The sequence below is a fragment of the Dermochelys coriacea genome, chromosome 10, assembly GCF_009764565.3.
Source record: "Dermochelys coriacea isolate rDerCor1 chromosome 10, rDerCor1.pri.v4, whole genome shotgun sequence".
Taxonomy (NCBI): Eukaryota; Metazoa; Chordata; order Testudines; family Dermochelyidae; genus Dermochelys; species Dermochelys coriacea.
The window spans coordinates 11,612,723-11,626,841 of record NC_050077.1 but is presented as its reverse complement, the minus strand read 5'-3'; the positions used below and the strand labels follow the sequence as shown (position 1 = coordinate 11,626,841).

At 48.3% G+C, this 14,119-nt stretch overlaps 1 protein-coding gene across 2 annotated transcripts; it reads left to right on the top strand.

Annotated features, from left to right (window-relative positions):
• Nucleotides 1-734: 734 nt before the first annotated feature.
• On the top strand, nt 735-13,643 carry CHST12 (carbohydrate sulfotransferase 12). 2 transcript variants are annotated; one of them, XM_038420280.2, is made up of 3 exons: nt 735-864; nt 2,404-2,460; nt 11,948-13,643. In XM_038420280.2, exon 3 carries the CDS (start codon nt 12,042-12,044, stop codon nt 13,299-13,301), a length of 1,260 nt encoding a protein of 419 aa, XP_038276208.1. In that variant the 5' UTR covers nt 735-864; nt 2,404-2,460; nt 11,948-12,041; the 3' UTR covers nt 13,302-13,643. The 2 variants fall into 2 exon arrangements, with proteins under 2 accessions (XP_038276208.1, XP_043349897.1); XM_043493962.1 differs by lacking the exon at nt 735-864 and adding an exon at nt 1,208-1,258.
• The last annotated feature ends 476 nt before the right edge of the window (nt 13,644-14,119 follow it).

The following is a 14,119-nucleotide window of genomic DNA, read 5'->3' as shown; positions in this document are numbered from 1 at the left end:
GGGATAAACAATTTAGTTCCATTAGGAAATATTTGTACCCTGAAAGAGACATGGAAAAATCCCAGAGAAGGGAGCAGAACAGGCAATGCAGGGGCGAGGGACTTGGCAGAGAGCTGCTTTCAAGCGGTATGAATAGATCGCTCAGTGAATGAGACTGAACAGAGGGGCCCTTCAGCCTGGATGGATGAACTCCAAATGCTCTGGGCCTTTCCGCCCGGATCCATACTCTGCATTTATATCATGCCTTTCACATGAGCCTCAAAGTGCTTTAAGAGGCTGGTCTTGCCCAGATCTTATAAACAGGGAAACTGAGGCAAGGAAGTTGAGCAGCTTGACCCCGGATGAACAGCAGGACAGTGGCAGCGTGGAGAACAGAAGCCAGCTCTCCCGCTCCCCCGCCATCGTCAGACCGGGCTGCTTCCCGGGGACTGAATCCCCCTGGGCCCATGCAAGGAGCGCCCCGAGACGGAGAGAAGGGGGCGCCGCCGCGCTTGCAATGTCCATCCGGCTGCAGCGTGTGAACCCCGCTGGGCCCATTTCCACGTGTGATGCCCGGGAAGAGCTCGCCCCGGCGGCGGGCCCTGACTTAAACGCCGCTCCCCCGCCCACTCTGCACCCCGGGTCATACCCGGGGGGGCGGGTCCCGCCCCGGGCCGGGGCCGGGGGGGGGGCCAAGGCTCCGCTCCAGCCAGCGCGGGACCGAGTCTCCGCCCGGCGGGCGGCGCGGGGCCCGGGGAGGGACCGAGCGACGCCTGCGCTGGCCGGACCCCCCCGGCCGGCTTCTCGCGAGAGGCGGTGGCTCAGGGGGAGGAGTCGGGGTCGGGGTCGGGGCCGCCGCCGCTAGCCGAGCGGCTCCGGGCGGAGGTGAGAGCGGGAGCCGGGGCGGGGGGGCTCTGGCCGGGCGCGGGGACGGAACCGTGACCCCCACCCAGGGTGCGAGGGGTCTGCAGCGTCCCCCCTCCCCTCCGGGCACCGCTGGCCAGCGGCGCGGGGTTCGCCCCCCCCCTCCCCTCCGGGCACAGCTGGCCAGCGGCGCGGGGTTCGCCCCCCCCCTCCCCTCCGGGCACAGCTGGCCAGCGGCGCGGGGTTCGCCCCCCCCTCCCCTCCGGGCACCGCTGGCCAGCGGCGCGGGGTTCGCCCCCCTCCGGGCACCGCTGGCCAGCGGCGCGGGGTTCGCCCCCCTCCGGGCACCGCTGGCCAGCGGCGCGGGGTTCGCCCCCCTCCGGGCACCGCTGGCCAGCGGTGCTGCTGACCTCAGGTTTATTTCTATGCATTTAATGCTGGGTCGGTTTTGTCAATGTGAATACTGACGGGGAAGCTCAGACGTACCAGCTCCTCCTGCTGCCCAACTTCCTGTCTTTGATCTTGGTGGCCCACGTATGTGCAGAGGGATGGCTGTGCGGGGGTGACTTGTGCCTGAAGCCACACTCAGGGCAGAAAGCCAGGTGCTGTGGGTGAGGCTTTCTGAGGGCGCTGCGTAGCCTGTGGTGGCCCTGGGAAAGCACAGAACGGGCTAGGAATGGCTGCTGGCCATTTGAGACAATGCTTGTGAATGTGCACACGGTTCCGGGGGGCTCTGGGCAGCATCGCAGCCTGGGTCCAGCCAGGGCTCCTGATATTACCTGACAGAGAGTCGGGAGGGTGCTGGAAGCAGCTGGCTCTCAGGAATGGGGACCATGGAGTAGGGTCTCTGTTGCTCTCTGTCAGACCCAGATGTTGGAACTTGGTGGCAGTAAAGCCACTTTTACACTTGTCACCGGATGTTGCTTGATACAGATATGGGTGTGAGGTGGGTGATTGCCCCTTGATGTAGTCCAGCTGTACTTCATCACTTCAGACCTGCTATATTCCCCACCCCTTTGTGTGTATTCATCCGTTGGTTTGTTTTTCCTTCTTTGGTTGGATCTGAACAGAAATCTGTGGAAGCTAGAAATAGAAGTGAGATTGCAGAATAATAGCTGGGGAGGAGTGGAAGTGCCTATGTGGAGACTGAGTTTTATGTTTTGTCCTTGATGGGAAAGGCCCTAGTCTTCTGATGTGGGAAGCCATGGCCCTGATTCTAGCCCAATCTAATCTTTGGGCTTGATTCGCCACTCATTAGACTGCTGTAAATCAAGTAAGCCAGCTGAAGTTGGTGAAGTTACTCTGGTTCAAAACTGGTGTGGAGAGACTCTGTATTTATACTGCAGCCATCAAAGGGTTAGCTCAGTGCCTCACTACCCTATATCCATGATAAAATGAGACATTTGCAAGTTCTGGCTACAGTTGGGACAACAGATCTGTAATATTAGGTCTTTAAGTAACTGCATGGATTTAGCATGGAAATTTAGAAGGGAACAGAAATGATCATCTGTATCAACTGCTGTTTGTAGTAGGTCATGTATCTTCTTTTCATGCATCTAGGCCCTGGATGATGAGACCTTTATGAAGCCCATCCCTTCACCAGTGGATCAGCAGCAGGTATGCTATGCCTAAAAGGGCTGGTAAATCCTTTTGAATTTGTAATGCTCTTCTGTGGCTAACTCCTAGAGCAGGGGTTCTCAAACTGTGGTCTGCGGATCACCAGTGGTCCACGAGCTCCATTCAGTAGGTCCGTAGATAGTTCTCTCTAAGGTGTGTGCCTGGAGGGCCACACACGAGAGAACAAAGGGTCACCCACCTAACTAATGGAGCCTCCCAGGCATGGCTCCTCTAATTAGATGCCTGGACCCTGGAGAAGACGCACATGTAAGGTGAGGTGGTGGTCTTGGGGGGAATAGGGGGTAAGTGGGAGGGGGCAATGGGATGAGAAAGGGGGGCAGCATTTGGGATGTGCAGGGCTGCAGTGGCCAGAGAAAGTGGCGACTTTCCCTAGCTCCAAGACTGCAGCTGCCGGGGAGAGACTGTCCTCCTTCCCGGGCCCAGCTTGGGGGGCTGCTATGGTGGGAGAGAGAACCCACCTCCTTCCCAGTCCCAGCTTGGGGGCTGCCATGGCAGGGTAGGGAGGGCAAATCCATCGCATTAGAAAGGTAAGACTACTGATATTAAAATATGAATTGTGTGCTTTCATTTGTAGAACAAAAAAAGTTTATTATTAAGGGTTTTTTTATACAGTGCTTTTATCCAATACGCTTTACGATAGATAGCTAACGTTACAAACAACATTTGGAAAGATCATTAAGTGGTCCGCCGAGACCCTCAGCAATTTTCAAGTGGTTCACCGGAAAAAAAAAAGTTTGAGAACCACTGTTCTAGAGGATCCTTGAGTGATGCAGTCATCTTCCTCCATAGTCCTAGCCCTGGCTGGCTGGGACGTGTTGGGACTCTGTACTTTCAAGTGCAGCTGAGTAACATGTTTGTTTCATTGTGTAATGGGTTTTGTAACTCAGCCATATGTTTCCTGTATTAGCCCAGGTCATTTCCATGGCTTTGGAAACCGGCAGTCCCCAACTGGTCTTCACGGGTTTGTGGTGTGGTGAATGGATGGGGAGGTCCCCTCTCTGGTGTTTTTATGCTTTTCTTTTTCTCTCTGACTCTTAGGGTTATAATTTTAAAATAGCCCATTTGACATTTTAAAAAGCTTTCACTCTTGAGCTGGGACAGGGTATTAAATAGCCTGAGGTCTGTGCCCCCTCTTCAGGGCTCTAAAGACCAGAGAACAGCAGACTTTGATCAGATACTACAGAAAGAAAACTGGTAAATTATCATTTTACTGGGAAATCTTTGTTTGATAAAAATGTGGGCTGCTGCAAGCTAGTGTTGGCCATCAGAACTTGCCCTTTGCTGACCCACTCAACTACTAAGCTGTAAAGCAATTTAATTGCACTGAAACCCAAGAGGCAAAATTTCAGCATGGAGTAAAATGTCACAGCTGTAAATTATAAATACTAAAGTTATAAACACTTGAAAATTGGCCTTACAAAAGGGGTTTTTAGTGTAAACTCAGACAGTATGAACCGCAATGTTCTGATGCATAGCTGGTCCAGAGAGCAAAGGTTGTTGTAACAAAAACATCCCAGATTCTTGTAGGCTAGGGCTATGGGAACTGAGACTTGCTCAGACTATACAGTATTTGAAAGGCCCAGAATTGATGGGTGAGTATTGGGCCTTGCAGCAAATGTAATGTACAAATAAAACCTGCTGTATTCTGGGAACCCCTTGTAGAACAAGGCCTAGAAATGTTTATGGTTCTTGAGTTAACACTTCCAAGTAAATAATTAGAGAAGGGGAGGCTGGTACTGCTAAACCCATATGGCACTGGACTTTGTGATAGTGAGGTGGGGAAAAAATGAATGAATATGAAGGAAAATGCGTTTAACTTCAGTTGGTTATTGAAGTGCAGCTTTAAGATCCTGTCTAATGCACTGATGTAGCTACACTGATGATGCTATGCTGGTGCAACCCCTCCGTGTATATATCCCACACTGGGCTAAGATGCAATAGCAAAAATAATTATTATACCATCCCAGGAGGGGGGACCAAAGCCTGAGCTCATCCAGTCCCGGGGAGGGGCCAAAGCTCCACTACTCTGGGGATGGAGGAAGGGGAAAAGCCAAAGCCCAAGGCCTTCAGCCCAGAGAGGGGGCCTGTAATCTCAGCCCCACTGCCCAAGGCTGAAGCCCTCTGGCTTTGGCCCCAAACAGTGGCACTCGGGCTTTGGCTTTGGCCCCTGGCCCCAGCAAGTGTAAGCCAGTCCTGGTGACCCCATTAAAACAGGGTCATGACCCACTTTGAGATCCCGAGCCACTGTTTGAGAACTGCTGCACTAGCGTAAGCCTGATTTGTGTCTGCACTAGGGGTTTGTATCAGTGTGACATACTGACACTGATGTAGTTACACTGATGCAAATTTACCTTGTCTAGCCAAGCCATTAGATTTTTGCAGCGTTGGGGGCAAAGCAGTTTATTTTGGATGTTGCAGACTGAGCAAAAATCTTTCTTGGTTTTGGCTAAGTCAGCACAGTCCTGGTCTGACTCTGATGTCAGAATCTGCTGAGTTTCCCCTCTTAGAGAAAGCAGATCACTGGAGCTCAGTTGGTTTCAAACGTTTTACACCATATAGTGAAATAAAAACCTGAAATGCGCTTGACTAAACATATCCCACTCGAGGTTTGGTGATTTATGGCTCAGGGGGCTGGATGGCTCAGGTGATGGACAGTAGAGTTCCCTGGCAGTCACGGGTGAAAGATGTGGTAAGTCGTGGCAAAAAATGCAATCGACGGTTTTTCTAAAGTCTCATGTCCTGTTATATCGTGCAAAACTCCTCCCGCCAAAAAAATGTTAAAGGACCAGGAACAGAAGAAAATGGGTCATAGCAACAGCTCTTAAGCCCCATTGCTGAAGGCCTGGTCTGCATCATCAGCTTCTTTGGAGGGGAAAGTGTTTCACAAAGTCCTAGGAGTGGGGAAGAGGGAGTCATGGAATCCATTGCGATAATAACCACTGGAGTCAGTGGATTCTGACCCCTATGATAAACACCCCGGCTCTATGCCAGAGGTTAGGAGCTGCTGTCTCTGGTGGTTTCTGTGACTGTTGTTACCTGAGACAAATAGCCAGGCTTACTAATGAGAGGGAGAGCCAGTCACGGGTTCCAATCCGGGCCAGGTCAGTAGTAGCTAAAAGTTATTACCATCCAATGGCTATTAACTGGCCTGTATGAAATGAGTTTGGTGCTCAGCCCAGTTCCCACTTGGCAGGCATCCGCATCACAAATACAACCACCTTAATTGGCATTGAAGGGCATTCTTGCTGGCATTCTCAGTTTTGAGACCAAGGGCTGCGTGGGCCATATAATGTCAACTCCCTACTCACCTGTAGAGAGGTTTTCTCTTCAGGTTATGGCTCAGGCACCTGTCTCAGACCCCTGTTCTCTATGTGTATATATAGAGACCTTTCGTCTCCAGTGCTTTCAACCTGGCATCTTTTATTAGTACTAAAATCACACTGACATTGAAAAAGAGAAAATAACAATTGACAGAATTGTTTTTTTTTTCTCCATTAGTTGGCTTAGTTTAACTAAGTCCCATTATGGGTCTCTGATAGAAATCCCATCAGTGAATATGGCACTGACTGAGTTAACAGGAGAGGATTTTGTTTGATCCTCTGCTGATCATTGCTGTGTATCTTGGAAAATCAGTCTGTGCTCTGGCAGATGTGTGCTTTACCCCGGAAAGCAGGCTTGAGCCCTGGGAGTGGGCTCGGTAAAGCTGTGTGAATTCAGTGGCTTTCAAAATGAACATCCTTCCAACAATCCAGAGGGCTGTGAGTGTTTGTTACAACACTAAACACTGCATTTTGGTAAGGCTAACACTTTTGTTACTTGAGAGAGGGTGTCCTGAGGTGGGAGATTTCACAGCAGTGCTGACAGGCTGCTATAGCTGCACCATGTTATAGAGGGTGATTGGTGTAGAGTTTGCATGTGAGTGATTCTCTTTGAAACGTTTCAGAGTAGCAGCTGTGTTAGTCTGTATTCGCAAAAAGAAAAGGAGTACTTGTGGCACCTTAGAGGCTAACAAATTTATTTGAGCATAAGCTTTTGAGAGCTACAGCTCACTTCATCGGATGCATCCGATGAAGTGAGCTCTAGCTCATGAAAGCTTATGCTCAAATAAATTTTAGTCTCTAAGGTGCCATAAATACTTCTTTTCTCTCTTTGAAACATTATTATTATTATTTATTATTTAATTGCATCCCAGTAGCGTCTAATGCCTCCAGCTAGGATTGGGTGAAGCCAGTATTCTGGGCACTGTACATACCCAGAATAGAAAACAATCCCTGCTGCAAAGAATTCACAATCTTACCGACAATACAGGCCGACAGATACAGACAAACAACAAAAAAACAATGTGCCAAGCAGCAGCATTCCAAATCTTCCATTAATGGGCTGAGACTGCGAGCCTAAGAATCGACATATAAACACGCACACATACATGTAGTGGAGTTGGAACAATTTGTATGGGGGTGCTGAGAGCCTTTGAACCAAACTCTAGGCCCTGTATATGATGGAAACCTCTTCAAGCCAGGGGGTGCTGCCGTGCACCCAGCACCCCTAGTTCCAGCAGCCCTGCGCGCGTGCACACACACACACACACACACACACACACACTACAGTTTACCCCTCCTCTAGCTCCCTTTGCATCTTCCTAAGCAACTCGTAGATCCAGTCAGTCCCTGTCTTAACTGACCTTGCCTAGAGAATTATTGCTGAGTAATACCTGCCTTCTTACTCTTCGGAATGGAATGTATTCTATCTGCAGCTCTTCAAGCCCCTGCTGACGAACAGAACAAGAGGCTGAATCCAAGATCCATATCTCAATGCTTGGTGCTGCAGTGCAAAGCGATAATTAGATCACCAGCCACTCCTGGTCTTTGGCTCTTTCATACCTGATCAGTGCAAGCAAATGCATTGAAAAAAATCCCTAAATTGTGCATTTTAAGTGTTTTTGGACAAACTGAGCTAAAACGCTGATACGAAGCCCTAATCTTCCGCTGCTCTTCTGTTTATTAGCAAGCATTTTTCCTAGTCCTAATGGGGTAACCTAGTGGTTAGATCCAGGGGCTAGGTAATGGGGTTCCTGTCACTGACTCAGTGTGCCACCTTGGCTGTGTGTACTTCAGAGGTGCTGGGCACCTACCACCCCACTTGATGTCAGTGAGAGTGTGCGTGCTCCGCATCTCTGAAAATCCAGTCTCTTTCCTAGCTTTGAAATGGTAACACTCCGCTTCTCGGAGAGCGTCTAGTTAAAGCTTGAGAAGCACTTTGAGAGCTGTGCATGGAGTGCTGTACAAATCCTAATTGGGATGATTATGGCAGTGCTCAGAGAAAAGGTACAAGGTTGTGGGTGTTTGGATGGCTAGTTTGGCCCCCTAGAGAGGTCGGAGGCCCATTTGAACTTGGATCTGAACTTCCCCACAGCTTGGGGATGTTCCGACCTGGGGATTTCAGCTCAGCCCCATCTCTGTCACTAAGCAGAGGATTCCCTTTGGGGATGGATCATCCAGCTTTACAGCCAGAGTCTGCCACTGATACGACATTAAGCAGCTGTGCTGCAATAGGGGACCTGGTCTGCATTGCAATGCATTTGTGGGAGTACAAACCCAAATCGATCAATGATCTAAAAATCAAAAAAGAGCCCTACAAAAAGTGGAAACTAGGTCAAATTACAAAGGATGAATATAAACAAATAACACAAGTATGTAGGGACAAAATTAGAAAGGCCAAGGCACAAAACGAGATCAGACTAGCTAAAGTCATAAAAGGCAACAAGAAAACATTCTACAAATACATTAGAAGCAAAAGGAAGACCAAGCACAGGGTAGACACATTACTCAATGATGGGGGGGTGGGAAATAAGAACAGAAAATGTGGAAATGGAAGAAGTGCTTAATGACTTCTTTGTTTCGGTTTTCACCAAGAAGGTTGGTGGTGATTAGACATCTAACATAGTGAATACCAGTGAAAATGAGGTAGGATCAGAAGAGACTAAAATGGGGCAAGAATAAGTTAAAATTACTTGGACAAATTAGATATCTTCAAGTCACCAGGGCCTGATGAAATGCCTCATAGAATACTCAAGGAGCTGACTGAGGAGATATCTGAGCCATTAGCAATTATCTTTGAAAAATCATGGAAGATGGGAGAGATTCCAGAAGCCTGGAAAAGGGCAAATATAGTGTCCATCTATAAAAAGGGAAATAAGGACAACCCAGGGAATTACAGACCAGTCAGCTTAACTTCTGTACCCAAAAAGATAATGGACCAAATAATTAAGTAATCAATGTGCAAACATCTAGAAGATAAGGTGATAAGTAAGAGTCAGCATGGATTTGTCAAAAACAAATCATGTCAAACCAACCTGAAAACTTTCTTTGACGGGGTAACAAGCCTTGTGGATAGGGGGAAGCGGTAGACGTAGTATATCTTGACTTTAGTAAAGCTTTGGATACTGTCTCGTGTGACCTCATAAGCAAACTAGGGATATGCAACCTAGATGGAGTGACTCTAAGGTGGGTGCAAAACCAGTTGGAAAACCGTTCCCAGAGAGTAGTTATCAGTGGTTCACAGTCATGCTGGAAGGGCGTAGCGAGCGGGGTCTCGCAGGGATCAGTTCTGGGTCCGGTTCTGTTCAATATCTTCATCAAAGATTTAGATAATGGCATAGAGAGTACACTTATAAAGTTTGTGGACGATACTAAGCTGGGAGGGGTTGCAAGTGTTTTGGGGGTTAGGATTATAATTCAGAATGATCTGGACGTGGACAATTCAGAAATGGTCTGAAGTAAATCGGATGAAATTCAATAAGGACAAATGCAAAGTACTCCATTTAGGAAGGAACAATCAGTTGCACGCATTCAAAATGAGAAATTACTACCTAGGAAGGAATACTGCGGAAAGGGATCTGGAGGTCATAGTGGATCACAAGCTAAATATGAGTCAACAGTGCAACTCTGTTGCAAAAAAAAGTGAACATGATTCTAGTATATATTAGCAGAAATATTGTAAACAAGACATGAGAAGTAATTCTTCTGCTCTACTCTGCGCTGATTAGGTCTCAGCAGGAGTATTGTGTCCAGATCTGGGCACCACATTTCAGGAAGGATGTGGACAAATTGGAGAGGGTCCATAGAAGAGCGACAAAAAATATTAAAGGTCTAGAAAACATGACCTATGAGGGAAGATTGAAAAAATTGAGTTTGTTTAGTTTGGAAAAGAGAAGACTGAGAGGGGACATAACAGTTTTCAAGTATGTAAAAGGTTGTTACAAGGAGGAGGAAGAAAAATTGCTTTTCTTAACCTCTGAGGATAGGACAAGAAGCAAAAGGCTTAAATTGCAGCAAGGGAGGTTTAGGTTGGACATTAGGAAAAACTTCCTAACTGTCAGGGGGTTAAGCACTGGAATAAATTGCCTAGGGAGGTTCTGGAGTCTTTATCATTGGAGATTTTTAAGAGCAGGTTAGACAAACACCTGTCAGGGATGGGCTAAATAATACTTAATCCTGCCATGAGTGCAGGGGACTGGACTAGATGATCTCTTGAGGTCTCTTCCAGTTCTATGATGCTTTGGCTCGCACCTAGGAAAGAGGGAAGTATGCTCATCTCCAGGGCACACGTACCCAGAGCTGTCATACTGGACCTTGTTGTGTAGTTTTCCCTCTGCGCCATTTTTGTTTAGCTTACAAACCGGGGAGGGGTTTGGTTGCTGTTTTTTGTTTATCATGATTCATCTGGATGGAGAACAGTGTCTCAAAACAGACGCTGACCCCATGCTAACTTTGCATGCCAACAATCCCACAGCCTCGCACTCGGCTTGTTTAGATTCTTCCCTTCCCTGCAAGTTTCCCATATGTAGAGAAAATTCACTACCGATGATTTCAGAGTTTGTCTAACCCATCCCAGTCTCCGGGCTTGCCTATTGGGTGGGGTGCAGAACATGAGGTTCCATGAAGAACCCCCTCCTAGCCATGAATCCCAATTCGCTTCAGGTGTTGAATTTTAAATCAAATGTACTGTTGCCAAGCGCTGCCCGGATTTGGTCGATGCTCTTTATTTTTAATTTCTCTCCCTTTACAACGTGGAAATGTTGCTGCCCTGAGAGGCCATGTGTGTGTGAACTGGCTGGCAAACAGCCTCAGCGTTTTGGGAGGAAAGAAACCCAGCGCTGGTTTTGAAAAGGCTCCTTTCAGAGCTACTTAATGGGCACAAATGGTTTTGTTTTCATAACTGATGTGGATATGATTTGTTTTGAGGCTGTTAAACAGAATGGGGATGTCGGCAAAAAGGGCTGTTTTTGTGTTTTAGGGAGTTTTTAATTGGTGCTTTTCTGTGTTGATAGCCTAAATGCTCCTCAGGAGTGAGATTGTGCAGTTAACACCTTTTTATTCACCTTCCTATGTGACATCTCATCAGAGAGAGAGGTTTTAAAAAAGAAAAATTATTCTTTCTCTCAAAATACTGGGAACCTTCTAACCTCTCTAATGCATTGCACTTCCATGGCCCCTGCCTGCCATCCAATGATCTCAAAGGGCTTTATAAAGAATAATGAACTAAACAGCCTAATTAATCCTGTCATAATATTCACCTACATTGTACCTATTTTACAGGTGGGAAACTGAGACAGGGAGGCCAAGACCAACATTTTCAAAAGTGGTCACTTAGTGTGGGTAGGTCAGTTTTTGGGAGCCCAACAAGAGGCCAGTTTCCCCAAATGTTGAGCACCCTACAGCGCCTATTGGAAGTCAGTGGGAGCTGTGAGTGCTCAAGGTGTCTTGAGTTGAGTGAGACCACATTATGGGATTGCTAACGTCAAGTGTTCAAAAACCATGAGGCAGGCCCCCGACATGAATAATATTGGTTTAAAAAATGAGTTTAAAAAAATAAATTCTAGTTACTTTTTTACTTTGTGCTTTTCGAGATTTCAGGGTTCATGTTTTCAAGCTTCTCTCATGAAGGCTGAAATCTTATTTTTATTTTTTTGTAATGAAAGTGGAGCTTCTCAAGTAATCACATGACTCTAGGAGCTGGAGCCCTTAAGAAAAACGCTGGCTATTGCAACACTCACGATAAAATTGCAGGAGATGATAACTGACTTTGAATCCAACAATCCTCTAAAGTAGCCAGAGCCCTTGCTTAGCAGGGCCAGTCTGCTCTAACCTGGCTGCATGCGGCACCATGCCTAAGAAACCGGTTACTTTCTCTTTCTAATCCCCAACCACCTGCAACCCAGTAAGTTGGGTAGGAGCAACTGGTTAAGCTATTGACTGATGCTGGCACAGCAAGGAGAAAGGCCTGCATTTAACCCCATGAGGGCCAGTGGTCTGTGTGTAGTTGGGTGGGAACAAGATGTTTCATACAGCTCCTGTCACACAAAACCTTAGGGTCAGGAGTACGTATGGCCACATGGAAGCCGTTACCCTGCAGGGTCACTCTACATCAGAGAGACTGACTAACTTTGTTTTTTGTACCCTTCCAGGCTCCTTATCAGCAGCACAATGTGGTGTCCCAAGCAGCACTGTGTGAGGCTGAGGTGAACTCAGGAGAAAGAGACCACCCCAGCAACAGCTAGGATGACCAAAGCACGGCTGTTCCGCCTCTCGGTGGTGCTGGGTTCCGTCTTCATGATCCTGCTGATCATTGTGTACTGGGACAACGTGGGGACAGCTCATTTCTACCTGCACACGTCCTTCTCCAGGCCTCATGCCCCGGACACTCCGCCCACCGCTGCTCAGGATGAAGAACACAAAGGCTTGTTGGACATGGATGAGTTTTTAGAGAAGCTTCTGAGTTCTGGCCTGAGGCAGAATGGTCCCTTGAACAGAAAGACGGAGCAGGCCCCATTGCAAGGCTCCAGCAGGCCTGTCTTGGGCAACCTGGAGGAGAATGTGAGAGGCTATGACTGGTCCACCCGCATTGCCAGAGTGAGCCTGGACCAGGAGAAGCTGCAGGCTGAGCGGCGGAGGGCGCTGCGGGAGTTCTGTGCCAATTCCAGCTTCACCTTCCCATCTAAGGATCGTTCCTTCGACGACATCCCCAACTACGAGCTGAACCACCTGATTGTGGATGACCGCCACGGCATCATCTACTGCTATGTCCCCAAGGTGGCCTGCACCAACTGGAAGCGGGTGATGATCGTGCTGAGTGAGAGCCTGCTGGATCAGGGTGTCCCCTACCGAGACCCCCTGGATATTCCCCGAGAGCATGTCCACAACTCCAGCACCCACCTGACTTTCAACAAGTTCTGGCGCCGCTACGGGAAGTTCTCTCGCCACCTCATGAAGATCAAGCTGAAGAAATACACCAAGTTCCTCTTTGTACGAGACCCCTTCGTGCGGCTCATCTCTGCCTTCCGCAGCAAGTTCGAGCTAGAGAATGAGGAGTTCTACCGACGCTTTGCCATACCCATGTTGAAGCTCTACTCCAACCACACCAACCTCCCCACGTCTGTTAGCGAGGCCTTCAAGGCGGGCCTCAAAGTCTCCTTCCCTGACTTCATCCAGTACTTACTGGACCCCCGGACAGAGAAGATGGCCCCTTTCAATGAGCACTGGAGACAGGTTTACCGCTTGTGTCACCCATGCCAGATAGACTATGACTTTGTCGGGAAGCTGGAGACCCTCAACGAAGATGCAGCTCATCTGCTGCAGCTTCTCAAGGTGGACAGACTCCTCCACTTCCCCCCCAGCTACCGGAACAGGACTGCCAGCAGCTGGGAGGAGGACTGGTTTGCCAAAATTCCTCTGGCCTGGAGGCAGCAGCTCTACAAACTTTACGAGGCTGATTTTGTACTCTTTGGCTACCCCAAGCCAGAAAATCTTCTTAAAGACTAAAAGCAATTGGAAATTGGAGGGGCAGGAGGGGGATTACCAAAAATATTTAAAACTTCACAGTATCCTCCTCTTAATCTCCCAACCCAGAAAGATAAAATTAAGTATATTTTTTCTATTCATCCCCTTCCAAATTTGCAAGAATCCAGGATACTCCAGCCAGCTGTGAATCACCAGAAGACCCCCCTCTCCCTTTGCAATCAGACGACTTCCTCGTTCACTCTGTCGGCTCTGTCCTTCGGTCGCTTTTTATTAATACTTTTTAAAAATTAATATATTTAAAATATTTAATACAAATTGTGTGTTGCGGGGGAGGAAGAAGTGGAGTAAAAAACAAAGCCCCTGCCCCCATGTGTGGTCTCAGTGCTGTTGTGTGCGATGGAGGCACCGCTTCCAGGAGTGCCTGGGGTTTACAAAACACTTGAGGCTAAACTCAGAGCTGGCGTGTGCAGGCACCACCCCGTTGATCTTAGGGCACTTATCCCTGCTTACACCGGGTCTGAATTTGGCCCCCAGTAGGTTAGACCCAGCATGACATTACACAGCTGGAGTACAAGCAATGACAGGATGGTGCATGGGGACCAGAGCAGGTGACTAGTGAATTGGCAAAGGCAGGTCGGGCAAAGAGAGCGGGTCTGAGAGAGGGGGTGGGATACTTGGTGCCCAAGTGTTAAAGGCCCTTTCTTGTTTCAGGAAGAAATTCTCCCTGGGTCTGTATAGAGGGCCAATTCGAGCCCTAATGGGAGTGTATAGGCAGCAGCGGGCATTTCACCCATAGGAAGTCCAGATCACTTATAAAACCTTTTTTCCTCAGCGGTAGT